Here is a 26314-nt window from a genome sequence, read left to right as displayed (position 1 = left end):
AAAGGCGACTATGGGGTTGCTGCGCTCATCTCACTTTCAGGCCGAGGAAGCCAGCGTTTGTCCAGAGACAGCTCTCTCGGTCATGTGGCCAGCATGACTAAAATGTTTTTGGCGCAATTGAACACCGTGACGGAAACCAGAGCACATGGAAGTGCTGTTTACCTTCCCACCACAATGGTATCTATTTATCTACTTGCACTGGCATGCTTTTGAACTGCTAGGTTGGCAGGAGCTGGGACAGAGCAACAGGAGCTCACCTCATCACAGGGATTCAGACCGCCAACCTTGCGATCAGCAAGCCCAAAAGGCTCAGTGGTTTAGACCACAGCACCACCCGCTCCAGTTGGGGCAGTGCAGGTGCACTGGCAGGTACACTCTCTTTAGTGTGTCCACACCACCTTAAACTTGCTGCTGCCCCCCCATTCCTCCCCCACCCATGAGCTCATTCTCAGTGAAGATGAGAAAAATCCTGTTGCATCAGACCAACGGCCCACCTATTCCAGTATCTATGGTGACCAATATATGTCTGGAAATCCCACAAGTAGGAAATGAATGCAGTAGCCCTGTCCCCCTATTGCACTCCAGCAAGCGATATCAAGTGGCATATCACCAATGAATCTTGACATTCCAAATAGCCACAAGTTCTAGTAGCCAATAATAAATAGGTCCAGTTCATTAAGACAAATCTTGGCTTACCAAGAAATGAGCAAAATGTGCAGGTTCTTGGATCTAGGCTTGTGGCTGCAGCACCCCTCTTCTGGTCCTGCTGCCACTGCTGCGCTACCTGAAGATGCTTTGGCTTAGCATCTCCTTAAACCTGGGATTGCAATTTGTCTCAGTCCAGACACTATGACCCCTATAACCAAGGATGAAGGCAAACGGGGCTATCGACTAATTCTCCATGAATTTGACTAATGGAATTAAACACATCTTCTGGGCAGGCAGCCCTATAAATTAATTATGAATCGCCTGATGAAATGTTTCCTTTCATCTTACTTGAGTTTCCTTTCGGTTGTGTATTGGATGATCTTAAGTTTTAGTATTCTCAGAGGAGGAGGAAAAAAACATGTCTGTATCCGTGTCCCACACAGCACATACAGTTTTATAAATCTAACATATCACCCATTAGTTGCCCTTTTTCCCAGTCTGAAAAGCCCACTATATACTTCCTTTTACAACAAAAAAACCTGGATATATTTGTTGACCTTCTCTGTACATTTTTTAGCACTTGAGATGGGTGACCAGAACTTTGCACACTGTAAAAGTGGGGTTTGTATGTTATAGCCCTAGCAGTTTTGTTTTTGACATTTCCCCTATATATTTGAAAATGTGCTTCCATGTATAATATTGTGAGAACTGAAAACTGTAGCCCTACTGGGTGATTTCTATATAATATGTGATGACCCTGTACTTTTGTAATGGGTTTCTAGGTACATTTGTTCAGATATTGACCTAGTTAGTCCAGAACTAGGGCTAGTCCTGCTTGTCTATAATCCAAGATCATCAAAACTGCCACGTGCAAATTGGTTATCTTGGTATGAGAGGCTACAGAACTGTAGAGCAGTTACAGTAGCTTGATGCTGTAGAAAATAAAAAGGAAGAATGGGCACACAATCTGGCAGCAAGTTTTGGCAGAGCAGTTTACGCTTCAAAACAGATTTGCAAGAGGGATATGGTTACGCACGACAATATATTTAAAACTTGGCTTCTGTTCTTCACTTGTATCAGTAAGGGAAGTTTGCAAACTGCCCCTTCAGCAGCATATGCCTCTTTCTGAAGTGACATCCTTCAGACATGTCACTTATAACATAACATGGCTAATTCTTATTTACATATCCAAGAAACTGCAGACCACTAGCCAGTGCTGTAGTGCAGTGGTAGAACATCTGCCTTGGTCCCAAATTCAATTCTTTGCATCTCGGATGGACCCAGTTTGAAACCCTGGAAACTGGCAGTCAGTGTTAATAGTATTGAACTAGATGAAGTGGCTTACTCAGTATAAGGTAGTTTCTTATGTTCCTATTGTTTGTGTTTTTATTGCTTGTCTTTGTAGCCTAAAATTTACACACACACACACACACACACACACACACACACACACACACCCAGCGGCGTAGCGTGGGTTATCAGCACCCGGGGCAAGGCAAGTAATTTGCGCCCCCCAACCCGGGGCAAGGCAAATAATTTGCGCCCCCTAACCCGGGGCAAGGCAAGTACAGTAATTTACTCTCCCAAGCAGCAGCAGCAGCGAGGCTTCTCTCCTTAATTGATTCCCCCTCCACACCGCGTCGTTTCCTGGCTGCTCCCCCCCCCTTCCCCTCTCTCTCCTCCTCGCTCTGCTTGCCTTGCCCTGCCCTGCCTGAGGGCACCCTGAGGAGACTCCGCTCTCCTTTTTGACCAGGCGAGGTGGGAAAAAGGGGGGAAAGTCTCTTCCCGCCCCCTCGCCAGACTCCCTGCTCCGCTCGGCTCACTACCCAGGCGGCCAGTGGAAAGAGAGACGCAATTACCTCTCCCTCCGCTTCGCCAAGCTGTCAAAGCCCGGCAGCAACGGCAGCAGCAGGCGCAGCCAGACCCCCGCCAGCCAGCCCGCCCGCCCGCCCGCCCGGCTTCCTCTCCTTTTTTTGCCAGCGGCAGAAGGCTTTGCTCTCCCCCTTCTGCGACCTCCTCGCCAAGCCAAGCGAGCGCGGGCTCCCTAACCAGTGGATTTTAGTAGGGGCAGAGAGCTGCTAGTGCGAGTGCGCCCCTGCCCAAGTTGCGCCCGGTGCGGCCGGCACCCCTGGCACCCCCCACGCTACGCCACTGCACACACACACACAATGTAGCCTTGTTCTGAGCTACCTTTACAACTGCTGCTGAATGGTTAAGCTATTTTTAAGGCTTCATCTTTCTTGACATATTGCGAAGAGCAAAACATTCACTAGAAAGAGGATATTGTTTTTTGAGTGGTACAGCTGATATTAAAAAAGAGATGCATCTGCTGTTGAGGTCTCAACAGCACTTTGGAAAACTAATATAAGACATACTTGAACGTGCACATGTAAAAACCTGTCATGCTTATGAGTGCTGAGTCGAATGCAACTTTTTTATTTTTTGTATGTGTGTTCTGTGGAATAATATCCATCAAAAGCCTTTGCTTTGGTATGAAGCATGGACTGGGGTTTAGATTCCTGTTAACTTTATCTATGTTGCAAAATTCATGTGGCTTTTGTGTTTCGATACAACATTTTTACAGACATTCGTGTCAAAACATTGCAGTGAAACCTGTCCTAGGCTCCATTTTATAACTTGATCTTTCAGATAAGGGGAATTACTGCAGTCGTCCTCACAAAGCCAATACTTTCCCATATATGGCTCAGAGTTCCCTTTGAGACATAGAAGCCAATCCTGACTCGCTAATAGGTGATAGTTCCAAAAATAAAGTAAAACTGTAGAGAAAGTTAATAGTTCTACTTTAAGAAACACCCGGTATTCCCTGTTATACTCGTGTAGTTTTAGTGGGTTTGCATATATTGCCCCCCCCTTTAAACTGTACAGTGAAAGTAACATTCCAATAACCCAAAAACAGAAGTGTCCTTCAAGCATTATTCTCCATGCAACCATAATGGGGCACCACACCTCCCCCTTGCCATCCATGTGTTGGGCCTGAATTCTGAAGAGGGAAACCTGCTCTGCATTTGCATCCACCTTGGAAATCAGAAATGTGCAGGATCAGGGTTCTAAATCACCAAGGGAGTGTATGCAGTAGAGCAGGTTTTCCTCTTCAGGCACTTCCTGTATGGATGTTGGCAGTGGTATAAAGGCAGAGCCTGGGGATGGGGTCCTGTTCTCCCTCTACATGTGATTATGATCCTGCAAAGGATAATGCCGGAAAGAGGCTAATTTCTGTGCCTATGGGGCATTAGACAGTTTGTGTACAAGTAGCTAAGAGAACAAACTTGGTGTGCAGTCCTCTACTCAGTTAGCTGGTGGTAAGCCCCATTGAACTTGGCACGGTTACTTACAGGGAGCATGCATAGCATTGTAATGTAAATGCCTGTATCTACAAATACAGCTCTGATTAAAGTTGTAGCACAGACGAAATTACAAAAATCACATTTAAGTATTGCCCTTTTGATGCAGTACTGTGTAGCTTGAGTCGTGCCAAAAACTAATGGATCCTTTTACCGGAAACTGAAAATTAAAGAGGATGAGTAAGTAGTGCACTTCAAGGTTTCATAATATGCATTTAACTTAAATAATGAATGCCAAAATCTAGAGTCAGCCAGTAAGTTGCAACGTTTTCTTTGCAATATGTTTTTTCCACTCACCCTCTAATTAGGGGTCTCTTTCTTCCTCTTTACTGCACTGGATAATAGCGTATTTCAACACAGATTAGTGTGTGCTTTCAAAAGTAGGATGGAATAATCCAGTGTATTATTTCAGTACCAGTTATCACGAAGAGCATGCTAAAATTTGTAACTTCCACTTTTGGGAATTTAATCCCCCCACCTTTTAAAGAAATGTCTCCACAAAAGAACAGGATTAATTAAGTAATCTGACAACTATTAATAAAAGAGTCACATTTTATTCTTCACCAGTTATTTATTTAATAGGTGCATTCAGACACAAACCTTTTTGTTCAAGGTTTCTAGCTTTGCTCCTTAGCATGTTTTGATAACGTATTCCACCGCCAGGATTTTCCACTCCAATGTCCTGCAAAAATAATGTTTCAAGGCAATCATACCATTGGGCGTGGCTTGACAATTACATATCTGAGTACAGTTGTACATTGGCTCCCGAACGCCTTGCGAGTCGAACGTTTTGGCTCCCAAACTGCAAAGTGAGTGTTCCGGTTTGCAATCGTTCTTTGGAACCCGAACATCCGATGCAACTTCCACAGCTTCCAATTGGCTGCAGGAGCTTTCTGCAGCCAGTCGGAAGCTGTGCCTTGGTTTCCGAACATTTTGGAAGTCAAATGGACTTCCAGAATGGATTCCATTCAACTTCCGATGTACCACTGTACTGTTTCCTCCTCCACCTTGGTCACACTACAAGCACATGCTTGTAGATTTCCACAGATGAGTAAAGGGTACTTGTAGTGGAGTCCTAATTATGTCCACTCTGAAGTGAGCCTTTCAGAAGTCAGTGGAACATACTCACAGGCATGTGAAGTTAGGATTGCAGCCTTCAGCTGTGGCCTTTCCCATCCCCTCTTCGCAATCCCCTCCCCAAATACATTTTTATAAACTGGATGGTGGTGGTGGTGGTGAAATCTTCCTTTTACCTTCCTTTTACCTTACTGGAAAAGTAGAGAAGATCCGACAGGAGGTGGAAAAGCCACTTATATGTCCTGTGTCCTGCCACTCCTGGAAGTTTCTCCTAAGAGTTTCTTTCCAGCCATGAAATAAAAACTTGAAAGACAGGGGTACTGCCTGGCACTAGGATCTCGCCCACTTTTGTCTTTCCCACTTTTGAATAACTTTCCACCCACCTCTCCCTTCTCTTCTTGCAATAACAGCTCCCCAATCTCCCCAATAATAACACGAGTTTTTATGAAGCCAGGGGAACAATCTTAGAATAGAGACTGAGGAAGAATCAGGGTAGTCTGGAACTCCTGAATGCTGGCCGACCACACCCACCGCAGATGTCACAGAGGTGGTAAGCGGAGGGCGGAACTGCAAGAAGTTTCATCTGGATAATAAGTGCTGAATTAGTGATGCGAAAAATCAAAACAGATTTTACCCTTGAGATACAAAACTGGAAAAAAGAATTCCAGAAAGTGCTACAATGTCATCTGAAAGCTCCTGGAGAACAAGAAGGAAAGAGCTCATTTCACTTAGTCAAGTGTAAATAAAATCCATGTTTAATAACCTTTTTTTCAAGTAAAGGGGAGAGAAAGATGTTAGCTATGCAGATATCAGGAAGTAGATGTAAAAAAACCCATGGTGGAGTGAACGAGGGCTTAGCAATGTGTGCATTCTACCTAGAAATCAGATATGGCAATGTTTCTGTTTAATGTGGCAACAGGGAACTAGAGCCAGAAGCCCAATGAATATGAAAATCCTCCTTCTTTTGTTCTTGTTTACATTCAGGGAAAAAGTGCAAGCTCTTACTTTAACCCTTTTTGTTTCCACCAAAATGAAAGTCACTTTTTGATAGATAATGGAAAAGCTATAGAAGTGTCAAAGTATGCTTTGTAATTTTATTTAACGAAGTAATTCAAAATGGGGAGGAGACTCTTTGAAGCCAAGTTCTGCTGTTTTGTTAACCTAGGCAGCCAAAGTTTGCACAGCTGCGAAGGGGAAGATAACTTTAACCCTTTTCTTGCAATATTAGCCTTAAGTATATTGCTTAAATATACTTTGTCTGTTTTCAGAAGCAACCTGTGTCCTACACAAAGGCCAGCAGCTGCTGTATAAAATAGTTCCATCTCCAGGACAATTCTCTCCTTCCTTTTTCTAGCTGGGTGGCCACTTACATCTCATCAAAAAAGAGGAAATGAATCACCAAAAAAAAAGGACACACTTTTACATAAAGTATTTTATAACCTATGTACACAGATAAGACATTAGAAACAATTTAAAAACAAATGCTATGGGCTATATCTAATGCTGCGGTTCTGCTGGCACAAGGATCTTTGTGTGTGCAACTGAAATTTCTCTTCTACCCCCTCCAGCCACATATATCTCCCTCCCCAAGAAAATTAGCTCCAGGGGGGTTGGGAGATTCCATTCCACCTTTTGTTGCAGATATGTGGGATTGTCTGTTTAAAGTCCAGCACAGATTGCTGGGTACCGTGAATGGAACTTCCGCTCAGTGTATTGCTTTTTCTTTTGAGTCTCTCTCCGAGAAGATGGCAAGGAGAGGTGACATGTTTCTTTGTCCTGATTTATGTATAATAAATCGGTAGTTTTAGTATGTATAAACAGCCTCAAGCCTATTCTGTTGTGCAGTTTGCTCTGCTAAGTAAAGTGTGCTCAAGTCAGCAAGCTTGAGTCGCTGATTTACGTCGGAGCCAATGGTTGATGAATCTCCGCAGCATGAAGGCTGAGAGGGAGATGATCCAGCTGGGGCCGAGCCAGCTGGTCTATCATTACCGACAGTTGGGTCACTACTTGAATCAGATTTTGAGGTGCATGTGGTAGGGGGAGAGGAAGTCCCATTTTACCAGTGAAACCTTGCTGGTTCAGCATTGGATGCAACTCATCATAGTGGGAAAGACTGTGGCTGAGGGCTAGGGACATCACGGGATACAACCCAGAATTTCTTTTCTTTGCTCCTCATTTTTTATATAGCTGTTAAATCTTACAACTCTACAATTAACAATTTAAAATGATAAACCATAAATAACAAAACGACCCAAAGTGTCTAAAGGGTTTTTGTTTGATTGGCAGCTCATTGTTTGGATGGAAGAGAGATGTATTCCCTCCCTTAACTTTAGCTGAATTGTGCTTGTTATAAGAACATATAAAAGCCCATATAGAGTCCTTAAGTAGGTCCCCTATCTGAAGGAAAAAATAACAGAGGCCAACCAGAGAATATTGAGAAGCAAGGCAGCCAGTAAGCCTGATCTTTATTAGGAGGCAGGAGCGACCCAGAACAATGGTGCGCAAGCCCTTATATAGACTTTTGAAATTGTCCACCCTGTAGCCAGAGATGCCCCCCCCCAAAAAAAATAAAACCAACCATCATACATACATCACAGAAGGAGGCAGTCTCCAACAAAGATCCTCTTTGTCAGGATACCTGGTAATGGCCAGTGATTGCTCTGCCTGGCCAGCCTGGGCATTCTTTTGTGATGATAAATGCTTGTAATTCCTGAATCCAGGTCACAGGCTCACCCTGTTCATACACACATGCCATTAAGATAGGTAAGCAAAAGACAACGGAGAGGCTTTCCCATTTCCTTCCTCCTTGCAGAGAAGTATTCGAGGTCACTGGGAGAGTCAAAATGGTTTCAGGATTGTTCTCCTGTACTATTTCAGACGCTTGGTTTATATACTTATGTATGTGTTTGTCTTGTACATTTATGAACATTTATTTTATATTTGGGACCTTAGAATTCTTATAACAAGCTTATGAAGATAGAGTCAAGAACATAAGACAGTTCTCCTAAGGCAGGGGTGTCCAAACTTTTTTCAAAGAGAGCCAGATTTAAAAAAGTGATTAGGATTGAGCTTTGAAGTTGTTGAGCTTTTTTTTAAAGATTGAAGTTGTTGAGCTTTTAAAGATTGAAGTTGTTGTTGCCACAGGGGGCCAGATTCAACCGACCAATAGGCTGCATTAGGCCCCCCAAAACGGACTTTGGACATGCCTGTCCTAAGGACATTTACAAGGAAGGAAGAATCATTTGAATTCAGCTGGACTTGCTTCTGAGTAAACATGTTAAGGCTCGTAAATACTCCCATAATGATCTAATTGTAGGAAACCACAATGGTAGAGGCTTCTTATAAAAGACCCTAGAGACCATTTACAGAAAATTCTATGTGACAATTTCCACCAGCCCTGGTTTGCAGAAAGCTCAGGATGCAAGCTGTCTCAAAATGGGAGAAGAATTCTAAAAGTCCCTGATGTCCTGCGAACCCTTTAAAGTAGATTTCAGGTAGCTAAAAACCAACTGCCTGATTTTCATGATTTACTTCAAGGAGTTAAAAATTCAGAGCTGTGCTGGATGAGCCAGATGGTCTTTAACAGTAACATTGTTCATATTGTTTAGATTATCCTGTTGCAAGTACAGTGCCTCGTTTACCTTTTATGGAAGAAAGTGTGGAAAATTGACCACAGATGTACACAGCTTGGAATGATGGCTGAGGCAAGGCTTTCCAGGCCTCCCTCTCTAATGCGCTTGATCCCACAGATAAAAAATAAATACAGAAATGTGAGGAGGCAGCATGAGAATTCTCTAGCATTACCTATTTAAGTGTTTACTTTAGATCTCTGAGCTGCTAAAGCTCTCATTTCCTTAAAAACCAAATGTCATTTGTTTCCCTTGTATACTATTACATTTAAGCAGCTTTGGCACAGATATTTAACCAAGTACTAAGCAGCACAAGATTTATACACATCTTCTATAAATTACCACCCCCCCAAACACACAAACATTTATAAACAGGTAGGGGAGAAACCTTGACATATATAGACTTCAAACACGGTTCCTAATTAAAAAGAAATGAGTTGGTGGTTGTTTTTGTCCTGTATAACAGAGAGCATACATGCACTATTAATATAGCTTTGATTACTATCGGAAGCCAAGCTTGTGCCAAATTAATTAGCTAAACCTTCGCTTACTTTCAGCCATGTGTTGAATTTGCACTGTAACTTCAAAGGCATATCTGAAAAGAAATGCACTTCTTCTCGGGTTGAGTCAGATCTTGATTTTGAATATAAGATGGCGTAAATGAGAATTGCAAATGAAAAGCTACGTACTCTGTTCTGTAAAGTCCTTTTGTTTCTTATCACTTTCCTTTCTGCCCCTCATTTCCTTCCTCTTACTGATGGCTGATGTCAAACTGCATTTACTTCTGGCAAGTGGGTTCCTAATTGGAGTTTCAGTGCTGACATGACAGCATTTGCATGCAGGTGCTCCTGCCATAGACCCCAGCTGCTCCAGCTTTCATAACCCCTGGGAGAAGGGCGAGCCAAATTCATAAACCCGCTCGGTGTCTGAAGCTACCCAAGACGAAAATCCCAAGTTAGTTTTGATAAACGGAATGCCTTGGCTCACGTGCCTTTTGGCTAATAAGGAGACAGCCTGATGGACTGTCTGCACACCTGGAACATACTTGTTTACATGATAGATAAGTTGGTAATACATTAAACCACGGGCTGCAAGCCCAGATTCAGGCTGTCTATTATGGATGTAGAGCTTTAAAAGAAACATAGGAAGCTGCCTTATAGTGAGTCAGACCATTGGTGTGTCTACTCTGCACAGTTTATTTTCTATACTGTACTGACTGGCAGTAACTCTCTGTGATTTCAGACAGTCTTACCCAACCCTACCAGCAGATGCCTGGGACCTTTTATACACAAAGCATGTCCCCTAATTCCTGCCTGCTTTGCCAGATTTCTGATAAAGTGTAGAACTGAGTTGGTCTTTTCTGCCACATCCAGCCTGGCATTCTGTTACGAGACCCTGGATGGGTACTTGGAGCATGGATGGTGGTCTGCATCTAGTCTGCTTACTCTGGCATTTGTAGATAAACTAATGTTTTGCTTTTGCCATTTTTTTTTGGGGGGGGGACTAGATAGAATGTGTTATGAGTCCAACTGGAAAAAGATGCTTTAAAAAGAGTATATATTTTTTTCATTAGTAATTTTGGTAAAATATGCCACCTTAGTATTTGGAAAGTATGTGATAAAGTTTGTATTGTGTTGATGTCACCCTTGGGCAGCTGCTGTGGTCCCAGCCCTCTGCCAGGACCCTACTTCTATCCCTCCCCTCAATAGTAGCCAGCAACACAGCAGTGGTCCTTTTCTGTGGTGGCTCCTCATTTGTGGAATGCTCTCTCCAGGGAGGCTTGCCTGGTGCTTTTGTTACATATTTTTAGGCGCTGGGCAAAAACATTCCTCTTCCCCCAGGCCTTTGGCTAATTAAATCTATGGCCTTTTAAATTGTTGGGGGGCTATTATTTTTTGGTTTGTTACTATGTTGTGCATTATTGTGTTCTTATATTGTAAACTGCCCTGTGCTGCTTGGATGAAAGGTGGTACAGAATTCTTTAAAAAATAAATAAAATTTATAATATTTTCATTCTTTTAAAAATTTAGCTAATGGTTTATCTCTTATTTTGCAAAACACAACAGCACTTTTAGTAGAAAAGTGGCCAACAAGAGCAGTAAATGACAACGATTTAGCAACCATTTATATATCATTTGGAACTGCCAGCTACACATTACAGTTGAAAGGGTGCGCTAAAACAAGGCGGTTATAGCCCCCGGCATGTAACAACAGCAATAATAATAATCACTATAGCCAAATAACCATGGACAGATAGTTTTACCAACTTCCATTTTTTTCTCTCTCTCCCAGAAAGTGCCAGAGACTCAGCATATGTAGTTTTTGTAGTGAGAATTCTCATGAAGGAGCAAATGGTTTCATTATTAGATTTTGTATCTCTATACAGTATTTATTTTCTTAAAAATAAATATGCCCCACCTTTATGACATAAATTCAAAGTAGCTTTAGAAAGTCACAAGATACATAAGACACAATAAAACCAGTTCAGATCACTAAAATCAGGGCTTTTTTCTGGGGGTACGCAGCGTTACGCATACCCCTAAACATTATGTGAATCTTTGTACTTTGGTCCATTTACTGTATTTATTTTTCCCGATTTAACTATAAAATGGTGATTTTCTTGAGTCAAAATGAGAGTACCCCTAATTTTTTTTTTAGGAAAAAAAAGCACTGACTAAAATCGATTTCATTTATCGAAAACTAAGAGAAGGGTAAAACAATTCAGCTTGAAAACAGGGAAACCTAACTCTTCTCCACACTAAAAGCATGGAGAATGGCTTAGAGCCATTACTTGAAACTGGAAGGTTGCATGTTTTATATAAATTCCGCTCTGGCTCTCCACAACGCCCCCAAGCAAGAAAATCCCCACACACTATGGAATTTTCAAACCACACACTTGATGATAGTCTGCTTATATGGCAGGAACTATGATGACAACATCTCCCAGCTAGTATTTCAGGAATAACCCACACGTCGGCTGTAATCAGCCCAAGATTGTTACAAAGATGAAAGGTTTGGGCTAATGTACAGAGCAGAAAGAAAGAAAAAACAAAAAATATATGTTTTCATTATTGAGATAATGACCATATAATGTATGTGTGTGGAGGGGGGTGGGTGAAGTATTTGATTACAGATTATATATTAAAAAAGACTCTGAAAGATATTTATTAATATAGCTCACATAAAGGAGTCTATTCTATTTACTTATAGGTATAGAAAACAAAAAAACAAAATTCACTGTGCAGCTACAATTTTTATTTCCTCCATGGCTGCTGTAACATGCAAACTGTCTAGCTCACAAAACTGCATCAAAACAGTAGCATGCCCATAAATAACTGACTGTGCATCAGGGGTTGACTTTCAAGGAAACCATTGAGGTAAATAATCTTGATGAATATGAGAGGAGGATCAGTTGGGAGGCAGTCTAGGTAAATGGGAGGTATCTGCTGGTCTCTCTTCTCCCCCTCCCTCTTCTCCCTGCCCCTGTTCCATGCATTCATGAAATCTGCAGGGATCTTCAGCAGGGGTGCTGGCCAGAGTGTCAGATGGAGATGTTTTTAAAATTTGTATTTTTACACTGTTGACATTTTCTTAGAACTATCCCCTGAATTTAGGGTTCAGACGATGTGGGTGCATAATTGTAGACATGCTGACAATAAAAAAGTGTGTCTTGGTATATATGCACACCCAAATCCCCTGTGTTAGTTAAGCCACCAGCTGCAAAAAGAGTGGCAGCAAAACTAATAATAATAATAATAATAATAATAATAATTTATTTGTACCCCACCCATCTTAATGTTTAATCATATGGGGGGGGGGGAGAAATGTGCTGAGGAGTTGGTGTCTAAGATGGATATATCAAAGGTGAATAAATTGGAGAAACACTACCAGATAATAGAGTGGCTTAACTGATAAGTGGAGAAAGCTTAGGATGTCCATAAAGCCAGTGCTGTTCCAAGAAAGGTTTTGTGGAAGAACTGAAGCAAAGCAGGAAAGATGGTCTGATGAATCAAAAGTTGCTGTTATAAGCCCAGGGAACAGCCTATCAGTCATGAGATCTATAAATAAAATTGATTTATTTGTTAAATTTGTTTTCCACTCTTCCTTCCACTGTACACACACACACACACACACACACACACACACACACACACACACACACATTGGAGGCATGCTACTTTTGAAGTAATCAGCACTTTGAAGATCTATTAGTAATTAAATTGGACAACATATAACGTTAGTTAAAAATGCATTTTCTTCCCATTGCTATCTGGATTTTCTCATGGCCTAGATAATTTTATCCTATTAACATCAAACATACAGGTAACTTTAGAATCCTGCATCTGCATTATTTCTAGGAAAGCATAATATAATTAGAAATGACAGTAATTGGCATTACATGGTTTAATTAAATTTCCTCCTCTGTGCACAAAACCTTTTAACCAGCCATTCCAGTGCTATTTCTGTATTTATTTGTTATGTGGCTAAATGTGTTATGTGGCAGATATGGTATTTATCCATTTTCACAAATTAAGCTATTAGTATTATGTTGCCTCTGAATTGTTTCTTGAACTGATGGGCAAAACCACCTGAGAGAGAGTTCCCACCTCTCTTCAATAAACTTCCTGTCTTCACTAAGCTGAAAATTGTGGGGTTGAGAAAGCACTGTTTTGTGAAAGACAGAAAGATCAGACTTCCAGTAATGTTGTGGAAATTTTAAGCTTGGGAGAAAAGAAGCACAGGAGCTTATTATCCTAAATGAGGGCAACACCGGACAGTAAAAATTCCTTCTAAATATCAGGAAGCAATGTTACGTCTGAAGCAGCCAGATTCAAAAGTATTCACAGAATTTCCCTGCCATCCTATACAGGTTAGGATTGTGGATTCTGAATATCCCAATGAAATGGTTCTCCTTGAAGAGCTCTGAAATGCTTAGCAGTATTTCAGTACTATCCCTGTTTGCTAAACAGCCCCTCAAAAATGACCTGGGAGATAATATACCTGGAAAAGGTAAGTGTCCCCTACAAAAAGAGATTGGTTGTGCTGTTGGGGTGGTATTCCTTTTACTGACCTTGAGACGCCAACAGTGGAGCTGGTCTATGGGAGGCGAAAGCATCAGGAGGACCACTGAGTGATTGGGGGCTAACAACAGTCCCCCTTTTAAAGGCTTTGAATGAAGGAGAGGCTAGTTACCCCTGTTGATATTATTGGCAAGCTCAGAGAGTCTCTACTAGGGGTGGAAGGATCTGTCAGTGTGGGTTCTCAGAGTTGCTCATTTTTCCCCCCAATCTTAAATTCAGTTCTCCAGATTTCATTTTTTTTAAAAAAAAACCTCATTAAAATTCACCAGCATTTTTGTACAAATTTCTTTGTACTAAACACTTTTTTGTATGCAATTTTTCTAGCTGCCATACTTGATGTAATGTAGTCTTGTATGTTATTTTCACTAACGTATTAATTTTATGCACACATTTTTGTAAACATTGGTGGGAGAACTTCACCGCAAAATTCAGACAACATTGCAAATTTTGAAAGAGGGCCATCGTTCTGTTCTCATGTTGTTTTGGAAAGAGCAAATTTGATAGATTCACCTTTAAATGCAAACTGAATTGAGTTTCTGCCCCGTTTCTAATCTCTGCTCCTTTACAAATGAATAGTGACTGGCCTGGTTCCAAATTGAGAAAAATGAATAAGGGAAATACATCCCTTGGGGTAGAGACCAGTAGAAGGGAGTAAACAGATCATCATGCCACCTGAGTGAGGGCCAGGTGATGCAGATAGTCCTGGGGTGGGGGTTTTGAGTATAAGCTGGCCATTTGAAGGAATCCAGTGGTTTAGAGAGAATGTCTGGCAATCGGTTTAACTGCACTTGAACACTTTAATAATTAATGGGCGTTCTGGAGAGATGCTGAATCTGACCGTTTCGATGCAGACTGGTTTCCCTTCCTTAAATATATTAACCAGTGAGATTCATGCATTGGTAGCCTCACAATTAGACGACTGTAATGAACTTTGTATGAGACCTCCCTTGGGATTGGCCTGGAATCTCCAGCTGGTGTGGAATGCTGCACTGGGTTGCTGAGTGGAGCACCTTGGTGCATACAGATTTCATCCGTGTTGAGGCAACTTGCACGGGCCGCCAACCAGCTACTTGGCCATGCCCTACTCTGAACTACTTAACTCACCCATCCTTCATGATCGCCCCTTTTGAAATGAGGAGACAGGACCATGCCAAAGCAGTATGCACAACAGGACTTAAGGTAGCTCTTGGGTTCCTCTGAGCTGCGCAAGTATTCCATGACTTCACTTACACGGAAGATCTGAGAACTGTTGCCTGGCCCAAAGGCCAACAGAGCAACAAGGAGAGGCAGGAACATAAACCAGGGATGTGAATTCCCAGTTCACCATTCCATTCCTTTTCTTTGGCTCTTGAATTAGGAAGGCTCTTTTGAGGACCACCAGGAGATTAGGGTAGGATCTGTTGTTGTGGTCTCTTGGGCAGCTGAGTCTCTTCACTGCCATCCAGAGTTAATCAGAAAGAGGGGAAGGGGGATAAAAACATGATAAAACGTCTCGGGTGTGGTGGACGTTATTTCAACACACACCTGCTGCTTTTCAAGGCATCTTGGAGCACAGCAAATATATGTTCAAATGTATGTTTGCATTGGCAGAGTAAAGAAGTGCAAGGGTGAATGAAGAGGTGGGGAGCAAGGGTGAGGGGAGAACAGGAGAGGAGGCAATGAAGAAATGGATAACTCTTGACATCTGTGGTGTGGGGTTCAGAGCTGTTGCAGAGTAGATGTTGATGAGGCAGTGAAGAGAAGGAGGGGAGTGAAGGAAATGTTTTGCCACTGCCCACCACGGCCTTCTTAATATCTGCCTTACACCGATTCCCTGCTGCTGTAATTATGATGGGCTTTGTAAAATGTAATAGCCCAAGAATTCTGTAAGTCATTTGGATAAATGAGGTTGCCTGTTTGTCAAAACATTTAGCTTTCTAGATGAAATTTGCCGAGATGGGAATGGCAAATGTAGTTTGTTTTGCAGATGGTCTATGAGTCTCCTGTGGCATCATATTAAATTATATAGGCAGTCAGTCAGTTGTTCTACGATGCATTGAGCTTCGAGTTGCAATGTGCATTGAGTATTCTGTAGAGATACAGACTCAAAAGCATAATACAGCTACACAGGGCAGCAGCAGAAGGGAGTGCTTTAAAAGTAGGGGACTTTTTAGTTGTCCTCGTGTTTGAGAAAATGAGGGCTTGGATAGTGTACAATGGGATGTGGAGCTTTTTGCCCCAAAGGTAAGGGATGCTACAGCCCTTGCTATTTTCTTTTTCATGTTGATTGCTGTGGCTCTGAATGATTATCTGTGCTAAGCATTTAGGGTGTTTTCAGAATTGATGTTTGTGGTGTTAGCTTTGCTTTGCTATATTTTAATTTTTTTGGCAGGGTAATGTTTTTATGTCGCATTAGCTAGGCATCACATTGTGCTTTAGCACAGAGGTCAGTAGTTTTCTAAATATATAATCTTCTAACAGATGTTGTGCTAAAAAAGCTGGTTCTTTTGCACTGAAGTGTGTGTTGTTAATTTTAGTATACACAGATTAGCAATATCTGAACTGCATAATAATACAAAACAAAAAATTAAAATCTGTATATTCAAAACCTATTTAGACATGCTTAGCCAAAATTGTTTTGTGTTTTATTGTAACAAAACTTTTTGGGAACCAAGTATCTTTTAATTTCAGGTCTCCTTAATTCTGCTGGTTGCTAATAACCTATCACAGTTGTATTGCTATGTGCTTTATATTTGACTGTGTTCTGAACAAGTTTGATCAGATTTCCCAACATGAGTATCAGAGAGACTACTTGATTGCATTCAAAAGCGTTTATTGTGAACAGCTGCATGAGTTATTCACACTTTAACACCAGAAACATGGGGGAATTATATTGGATAAGCTGGCATTTGTAAATTCATATTTATGGCATTCAGAACTGATTAACTTAACACTCAGCTGCCTGGTTGGAAAGCGTTTATTTGAAGTTTTCTGCAATCATGCTACTGTGGTACAAAGATATGGGTAGAAATTGAATCAGAATTATTTATTCATCACAGTACTGAAAAGTAATGTGCATGTGGATGAAGCGCTTTTAAAGAATTACGGCTTTAATTTGGCATCCAATTATATGGGTTTAAAATTCATTGAAATTAGTTGGACTGTACATATGTGTACAGGATTGCAATCTAGTTTATGTTCTATGTAGCTGAAAGCAATCCAGTGTCTCTCTCTTTCTCTAGCTGGTGGCAAGGCACCAGTTCTTGTGTGTGTTTGCTCTTTTGAAACAAATAGAATTTTGAAGCTTTTTTTTATCCAACACTCCAGGTTGCCTTGACATGCCTTGACAGTCTTGAGCTACACCAATGTTGTGGACACTGTTGTCAAACTAATACCCAAGAATACCAGTACTGCAAAAGGGTAGCTAGGGCTTTAAAATAAATTTATTGTTGATGGGAAAGGGAATATGTGAATGCATGCCGCATATAGCATGGAGAGCTCTTCCTGTTTGGTTGAGTTGCTCAAATCATGAATGTTCTGAGAACATTTTGACATATCCCAAACCCAGGCAGCCTCATTTACAGCCTCGTGTTTGCTAATGAGACAGACCATGCACATTCATTGTTGTGTTAGCTACCAGTTGCTTTGCGTCTGCTCCTGGCAACTACCTCAGGAAGTTAGGGACAAATCTAATACAGCGTCTTTTTACATGACTATTTGTTTGCTCGTGCCTGCTTATCTGAAACCAGTGAAGCTGGTATGGCAGAAGTGTAGTCAGCTGCTGTGTTGTGTTCTCTCTGATTCTCTTGCTCCAGCAGTATATGGCCCTGCATCAGCAACCAGAAGTGTGGGTGTGTGGAAGGAGGAGCCGTTGCTTTTCTGCCAAGTCTCAAACCCAGAATATTTCTGTACCAAAACCAACAACTCATTTTTTCCTTAATGTATAGAGTTAAGCCTGGGTTAAAGAAAGAGGAAAGTCCACATAGTTAGCTGAAGTATGATTTCACCTGCTGCCCTTTGCAAACCTATCTAGAAGAGCATCCAGTTCATTTCACCAAGCTTTTATTTGGTATCTGTGAGTTGTGTTTTAAATGAAGTGTGGGTAGTGTGGGCTGCGGTTTTACAGCCCAATCCAACTTTTTCAAGAAATAAGCTCTAGACTTCAATGGATTAGTCCATAAGATGTCACAGAACCTAGTCAGCAGAAAACTTACCGTATGTTTCCACCTCTTCCCCTTCCAGTTTGCACTGCGTACACTAGGTGGCCTCAGACAACCTCTAGCCTCAGCTACAGCTCATCCCACACCTTCAATATGTGGATAGTAATGTTGACCTACTTTGTAGGTCATTGGGATAATGCATCATCCCCTTCCAACTCTGCTTTAAATCAGTACAGTATAGAAGTGCTAAGTGGTGTTATCTGAAATGTCAGTACTGGTAGAATGGTAATTCAAGTCGCATTCATTGCTCAACTTCACATTACAAGCAAAAGTTATGTAGAAAATATCCGTTGCAATAACCTAATTGTGGGTGCTTTGGCATTAGGAACAAAGTTATCTGGAGCGAAGGAGCATCAGTGGTGGCAAAATTAAAACAATATACTTTTATAGTGCTAACAGTTTAGATCTGACAGGATTCCCTCAGGGATCACTGCCAAGAAGGCATTGCTCCTAGAGGATACTGAGCTATTCTCCCTGACTTGTGGCACCTATGAGACAGGAGTAGCCAATGAGGTACCCTTCATATGCTGTTGGGCTACAGTTCCCTTGCCCTTTGGCCCCACATTGACTGGGGTTGATGGGGATTGTACTCCAGCATCTGGATTACAGGTTGACTACCACTGCTTTAATAGGCCCTCATGGAACATAATTCTTTGGAATATGTAATGGAATCATAAGGTTAAATGTGTTCCCTCAAACTGATGGGTCTTGTTATTTCTTCAATGCAGTTATTGAAGAAAGCTGAAGGAATCTGTGGAATCCCTAGGATCCTTTTAAAAATAGATTCTCTTTTACTTTCTTCTTTTTTTTGCCAACCACAACCGTGGGCTAGGATGATCTTTTCCTAAAAGCTTAAACTGAAAGAATGCAGTTTAAGAAGCGAAACCTCACTGCTCTGCTTGTGAAGAAAGTGTTAGAAGTAGGTATGGCTAAATATAGAGCAGAAACTGTTAGTTTTGAAAGCTCTTGGCATCACAAATCCTTTTTTCACATTTGGCATGCCCCTTGTAATGCCTCACATTATCTGCAGGCGCTGAGTACCCTGCTGACTGAAGCTACCTCCTTATAGGTTCTCTCTCTCATTGAAGGTTTCATTTGGTGGGAACAGCAGCACATTGGCATAGGTCATCACCACAGTGGGGTGGTGGTGTTGTAGGTTGGTGATGTTTCAGAGGCGCCCTGGTTCTCTCTTCCAGTCTCTCAGATCAGCACACCTTGTTGTGACCCCTTGTAAGATTCTCCTCTACCATCACTAAGTTTCAAAGGATATAGTGTTTATCCAGCTGGAAGAGGCGTTAATGCAAGGTTGCTGTTGCATCATTTCTGCGTAAAGACAAGACTATGCTTTTTAAAAAAATAAAATTAAAATAAATCCATCCTTCCTGCTGAATGGGAATTGGAATAGATGGTAGACACTGTGTCGTCAAAATGGTTCTGAAAAATACAATGAAGGCTGAAAAGCTCAGTTACTGTGTGTTGAGTAAGTATCATTTGTTTTGGGTGTTCTTTTCCTCTTTGATCAACAGCTTTGTAATATTTGCTGGTTCCATTTAACGGAAAGCTGGAAAAAGATAATGGATTAGACAAAAAATACTGCTGCACTGCACAACATTGGGCAGATGAGAAAAGTCCAAGGCACTAGGCCTTTAATTTCTATTATACACAAGCCAATTAGACTGTGTTGTTTGACTTCCTTCCATTTTTTTATGTTTTATTTAAAAGAGAAGTGAAACAGCCACAGAAAATAGGCCCTTTCTGGAAAATGTGTACTAATGCATCACCATCAGATTGATGTATGTTGTTTGCACAGTCACCTTTACAAGTGATTGGCTGGGAGTCAGCAGTTAATGGATTAGGGACAGTGTTGTGCTACAGATGGTTTCCTGAAAATGATTTTCGATTGTAAACATGCATGTGCCCATTTCGGGGTGCTTCCCTCATTAATTATGTCTTTTGAGAACGAATTGCTTAAGAATGTGCAGTTTATGTTCTGGACACACTTTTCAAATTGATCACCTCATAAAAAGCCATCTGCATAGTTGCAAATTTATGTTTATGTGTTTTCTGATAATTAATTTTCAATCACACATTTAACTGCTCTATCATTTCATCGCTGCCCTCAAAACAGTGGGTTGAATCCAGACCTGCCCTCCTTCTTTGCATGCAAAGGGCTTTGGAGAGGCTTTCACTGGAGGCAGGGATGCTGGTTTGCCTTCTGCTTGCCCTCCTCCCACCCCACCCCACCCCGTGCGGATTTTCACAGGAGGCTGCAGAGGTATGGGGAAATTGGCAAAAATGGCCACCGTGGTTTCCTCCAGTGGGAATGTCCTATGAGTGAAATCTTGCTCACAGGAAGCTGGATCCAACCCAGAGGCTTTTACCTCATTTGCATGCAACACTGTGTACAAAATGTACAAAACTGTGCATCTAGCTGAAGTAATTCATCTGTAGTAAATTAAATGAAACTCAGTATACACATATGTATACACTACAGCTAAAGGTGCAAAATCTCCTTTTTCTTGACTTTGATCTACCTTTTTTTTTTTTACATTTCTCAAACTTTAGCACAAAGGTTCATTACAGAGTCTTTATTTGATCCTCCTGAAAAGAAACAGAATATATTTTGCTTGCATTTTGTTCCCGAACGTGTCACTGCTGCATTAAATCTATGCTAGTGCTTGGTGTATGTGTTTTTCTTTTCATGTTTTTATATATTTAAGGAACTGGATTTGGCCAGCGGACTGGATCCTTCCTTTCCTCACTCCAGCTATGTCAAATTTTAAAGGGACCAGCTGTCTGCTGATTGGTGCTGAGCATTTGCTTTCTAAGGGGGTGGCTCTTAGAGCCAATTGCTTGCAAATGAACTTCAAAGGGGAGACTATCAGTACTGATCAGCTTATTGATGCCTAGGCATTTTTTTTTAAAGCTAACTCACTGCTGGGGAGTCCCTGATGGGGAGCATCTTAGTGCACCCAGTGTCATTGGTCTCCCTCTGTGTACTGATGGGCTCTGAGAGGGAGCCCCATTTACCACAGAATAATGGAGAGCACACTAAAGTGGGAATTTTGTGGGCATTATACAGTACCAGGTTTTCTGTCATTGTTAAATTCTGGGTTATCTCACTTTGTTTAACATAAATGATTATATGGGTAAAATTCAAGTAAATTGTCACCTTGTAACTAGAGTGTCTTGTGGCTTTGATAACAATAAATAGCATTATTATTATTTTTTTAAAAAATGATAATATGATGTTAATGAGACAGCCACCAGCAATAGCCTCATGTACAGCATTTCTAACGACTCGCATGAGAGTGTTGGCATCTCTAGCACTACAGCAGTGCATTGGTTTGGGCAGCGTAAATACTCAATGATACAATCTTAAAATCTTACCTTAACTTTTTCATTTATTTAAATGATTACAGTTTCAATCAGTTCAATTCAGCAGCCCAATAAAACCTGTATAATACATTGAAGCAGATGGAATTAATAAATCTTTTAGAGCTCTTCTAAAGGCCTGCAGCAATGGACTCTGACTTACCTCAAGCAGCCACATGTTCCACAAACGTGGGCAATGTTATCTTTCCCAGTTAATTCTTCACCTAGCACCTGTCCTCGCTAAGGCGGCGTACTGTATACTAGTGACCACAGAAGAAGCTGAAATCCACAGAACTGCATTGATACGGAACTGTCATAAGGAGATAGCAAGTACATTGCAGCCAATGCATCAACAATACAAACCATGTTTACGCAATTAAGGGGAGATATCTGGCGTCTTCCCACAGCAGGGAAGATTAGTTACTGCCAGAGGGAGGTTGGTGTGAAACTTTCACAGCTGCTCCCCTCCTTTCTCCTCTGTGATGATGGGAAATGAAGTAAGAGAAGCTCTTTACAAGTACAAAGTTGGAAAATCACTGACCTCAGGAAATAGAAATAGTTATCAAAGTACATGAGGAAGTCTTAATACAATGAACCGTGGAGCACTAGTCTGCATATGCTAAGGGAATAACGCTAATTTAAACCTTGTGGGCAGCAGTATTTGTGCTCATCAGCTTCTACTAACTTCGAGGGGGCTCTTACATATGCATTATTAAAGGACAGAATGTGGCTCATTTGGTCAAATTTCATAGTTTAGATTTATGAACTTGTACTCCTGAATCTTCTGATTAAGATGTCTGTTCGGCTAAAAATAGATGTTTTAGGGTGTGGGTGTGTGAGTGTGAGCACACATGCCCACACATACACAAATATTTCCATTCTTTGGATTAGCTTCATCAAATATAACATATTAGAGACTTTTTTGTGTGATCCTGGTATTTTTATTGCCAAATGCATTGGTACAGCGGTGCCTCGCAAGATGAAAAGAATCCGTTCCGCGAGTCTCTTCGTCTTGCGATTTTTTCGTCTTGCGAAGCAAGCCCATTAGCGGCTTAGCGGATTAGCGCTATTAGCGGCTTAGCGGATCAGCTGATAAGCGGCTTAGCGGCTTAGCAGATCAGCTGATAAGCGGTTTAGCGGCTTAGAAAAAGGGGGGGAAAGGAAAAAAAACCCGCAGGAACTCGCAAGACATTTTTGTCTTGCGAAGCAAGCCCATAGGAAATTCATTTTGCGAAGCACCTCCAAAACGGAAAACCCTTTCGTCTAGCGTGTTTTCTGTCTTGTGAGGCATTCGTCTTGCGGGGCACCACTGTATTTTATGCTACCCGTTTTGAATTAACTTTTTTTTTTGTACATTGCTGAGACAGCCCAGTTGTGGGGCAATTAACAAACGCTAATTAAAAAATAAATGTGAAAAGTTCCAGTGAGCTAGCTGAGCTGAAATTTTAGATGCCTGCATGACGCAAAACAAAAGAATTTCCACAATGTAACTTTTTGTTTTTAATAGGACCGGTGTCTGACATCAGTGTAACAAAATGCTTCATGGTTTTGCAACTTGGCAATGTGACCAGAGTGCCTTTGTGATAAATTACGCAGTTAGATTTGTGGTAGACGGAAAGGATGTGTAATATTTTTTTGCACGCTGACTACAGTCTTGTTTGAATTTGTAGAATTTAGGATGAAAAAATAAGAGCCAAACCAGAACCTCTTCATTTTAGCAGGCTTGAACAAATCATGAAACTGAGAAAGAACGGGGAAGATCTGGGTTTATGTGTGCCCCTGCATGTGCATGCCAGTTTTCTCAAAATCTTTGAAAGCATACAGGTCCAAGTGCTTGGCTCCCCACAAAGTTGCTTATTGTCAGTTACACATGAGAGCTGCAATTTGGATTGGCTAAATATTTTTCACTGTTGGATCCATTACTTTTCTGCTAAATACATGTGGAGATTAGGCTTTGAGTTCACGTTCTTACTGCTGCTGGAAAGCTTTAAGATGTAAATGCTAAGAAAAAAGCAAGACAAGTTTCGCTGAACTGTTTTATTTCTTCTCCTCCTCATGTATCTGAAGAAGTGTGCATGCACACGAAAGCTCATACCTAGAACTAACCCAGTTGGTCTTTAAGGTGCTACTGGAAGGAATTTTTTTATTTTGTTTTCTCCTCCTCAGTGTCTGAACTACAAGAAGAAGGAATAAATGCCATTAACCTACCACTCAGCCCAATCCCTTTTGAACTAGATCCTGAAGATACTATGCTAGGTAAGTTAAAATACATTTTTGCTTAGCCTAACTAATGGATGAAAACAAAATGTCACAAGCCTACCTTCTTTGTAATGGATATCTCCTATTTCCCCATTTCCACCCCCCTAAAGAGGAAAATGAAGTCCGAACCATGATTGATCCAAATTCAAGAAGTGACCCAAAACTACAGGAGCTAATGAAGGTAAATATGTAAGCACTTTCAAACTCTTCTAAAAATACAAAGCAAAGAAAATATATGTATTTATTTGTTGCATTTATATTCCACTCTTTTCTCCAAGGAGCTCAAGGTGTTGTACATGGTTTTCCCCCTCCTTGTTTAATTCACAAAACATCCCTGTGAGGTAGGTTAAGTTGAGAAGCGATGGCTGGCCCTAGGTCCCTCATAAAGCTTTATGGCCAAGTGGGCATTTGAACTCTGGTATTCCAGCTCCTAGTCTCACACTCAAACCACTACGCCATGTTGGCCAACCACTGTGAGAGCAAGGAAAACCACATAAGGATATAGAATTGCACTTTTAAGTTGCGGTTCATGCTACTCCATCAGTTTTCCTCTTTACTGGCTGTGTAAGGACCAGAACATCAACCTTGAAAAGCTTGTTCCCTGTTTCCTGGAGCGATCAGCCTGAGGATCCTTGGCTTCTTTAAGAGAAAATGGTTTGAGATCACATCTTCAGTGTTGAACAATCCCTACTCTCCTTTTCACCTGACTTTGTTCCCAATTGGGCTGGGTAATTATCTCAAATATTGCCAATTTGACTCTTATCAGGGTCTCCAATGCACAATAAAAAAATAAACATAGTCTAACATGAAAAAAATGCAAATAATAATCTTAACAACAATGGTACATCTCAAATTTACAGTAGAAGCCAAAAGCCCTGCCAATGACAAAAAGGGCAAGCAAATTTGCATTTTTCAGAGTTTAATGTTGTTCCAAAAGCTTGGAAGATTAAGTTTCCACAGATGCTAGAGACTGAGGGGGTGTGTGTGTGTGTGTGTAGGTGTAGGTGTATTTCAGTCCCACTGCCTCTTCCGTGTTTGCATTCCAACATTATTATTATTATTTTGCTATAACTCTGCCTGCTTATGCATTAACACCTGCCGTATTCCAAGGCCTCAGGGTAGCCGGTGGTTATTTAATGTGAAATTAAAAGATTCCTGCCCATGAGGACAAAATCCCAGCACAGTTGAAATCAGAAGGAATTGTTCTGTCTAATTTTGTACAATTAACATTTAATCAGACCTACTATTCGGAAGCACCCTCTGTCATTTCTGAGACCACGTTGCACAAAGTAGAAAGTTGGTTTGTGATGTACACACATATGAACTATTTCTAAATCTTTGTTTCTTGCGCAGGTGCTAATTGACTGGATTAACGATGTTTTGGTAGGAGAACGAATTATTGTAAAAGACCTGGCTGAAGACCTGTACGATGGACAAGTACTGCAGAAACTCTTCGGTGAGAAATAATTTTATGCATATCACTGGAGACATTTTTCAGGTGCTTGTTTGTAGTTAGGAGCAACATAGGCACTGGTTTCCATTCCTTTACATATCATATTGCTTCAGGCATCAGTAACTTATGTAGTCATTAAGATGGAATGGGACAAAGTTGGGTGAGCTCTGGAGCAGTGGTGGCCCCGCGCAGCATGTACACCTCCCAGTACGTTTCCGAGCACAGTTCAAAGTGTTGGTGCTGACCTTTAAAGCCCTAAATGGACTCGGTCCAGTATACCTGAAGGAGCATCTCCACCCCCATCGTTCTGCCCACACACTGAGGTCCAGCACCGAGTGCCTTCTGGCAGTTCCCTCACTGTGAGAAGCCAAGTTACAGGGAACCAGGCAGAGGGCCTTCTTGGTAGTGGCACCTGCCCTGTGGAATGCCCTCCCACCAGATGTCAAAGAGAACAACTACCAGACTTTTAGAAGACATCTGAAGGCAGCCCTGTATCAGGAAGTTTTTAATGTTTAATGTTTTAGTATATTCTGATATATGCTGTGAGCTACCCAGAGTGGCTGGGGAAATCCAGCCAGATGGGCGGGGTATTAATAAATGGAAATAAATGGAAAATCAGTTGGAATTCTTAGGAGAACAGAGGTGCAACAGAAGGCAAAGTGTGATAGGCTTGAGAAGTTGCCAAATTTTGAGACTTCAAACCAGTCATCTACAGAAAATCCTTTGTTATATGTGGGACGGAATGTCTTTGCATTGCACTTGGTACATGGAGTTGAGGTGTAGACTTACAGCTTTTTCTTCCATTATCACTTCAGAGAAGCTAGAGAGTGAGAAACTCAACGTTGCTGAAGTCACACAGTCTGAAATAGCTCAGAAACAAAAGCTGCAGACAGTCCTTGAAAAGATCAATGAAACCCTTAAACTTCCTCCAAGGAGCATCAAGTGGAACGTTGACTGTGAGTTACACATTTTACAGTGGAATTCTTGGTTACTGGTGGTATTAAAAGTTATGTTTTTCTACTGCGTTTTGTAAAACGTATTGAATTAGACAGAAGCTGGAAGGCAGATTCAGCAGTGTGCAAGTTTATATCTAGAATTTTGGTGTAAGGTGTGCAGAAGTATAGATAAATATATATATATGTCCTCATTAGTAATGTACTTACCTCTGTTGACAGTTGTACACAAAACATTATGCTTGATTCCACACATACCCCACAGTTCCTATTGCGTG

The 26314-nt window shown here is 41.2% G+C and overlaps 1 protein-coding gene and 1 long non-coding RNA gene across 2 annotated transcripts in view; one reads left to right on the top strand and one right to left on the bottom strand.

Annotated features, from left to right (window-relative positions):
• Positions 1 to 26314, top strand: part of PARVA (parvin alpha) — a 63698-nt gene that overhangs the window by 23272 nt on the left and 14112 nt on the right. The window contains exons 2-5 of the mRNA XM_081879079.1: positions 23538 to 23627; positions 23741 to 23811; positions 24984 to 25086; positions 25899 to 26039. Of these exons, the coding sequence (XP_081735205.1) occupies positions 23538 to 23627; positions 23741 to 23811; positions 24984 to 25086; positions 25899 to 26039 (405 nt within the window). The remainder of the gene's footprint in view (positions 1 to 23537; positions 23628 to 23740; positions 23812 to 24983; positions 25087 to 25898; positions 26040 to 26314) is intronic.
• Positions 4562 to 6869, bottom strand: LOC309339038. Its single transcript, XR_014155146.1, has 2 exons — positions 5275 to 6869; positions 4562 to 4692 (listed from the first exon to the last, which is right to left on the bottom strand). It is a non-coding gene; the product is annotated as an uncharacterized lncRNA (long non-coding RNA).

The sequence above is a fragment of the Podarcis erhardii genome (assembly GCF_964252035.2).
Source record: "Podarcis erhardii genome assembly, chromosome: 1".
NCBI lineage: Eukaryota > Metazoa > Chordata > Lepidosauria > Squamata > Lacertidae > Podarcis > Podarcis erhardii.
This window is presented reverse-complemented; position numbering and strand designations above follow the sequence as displayed.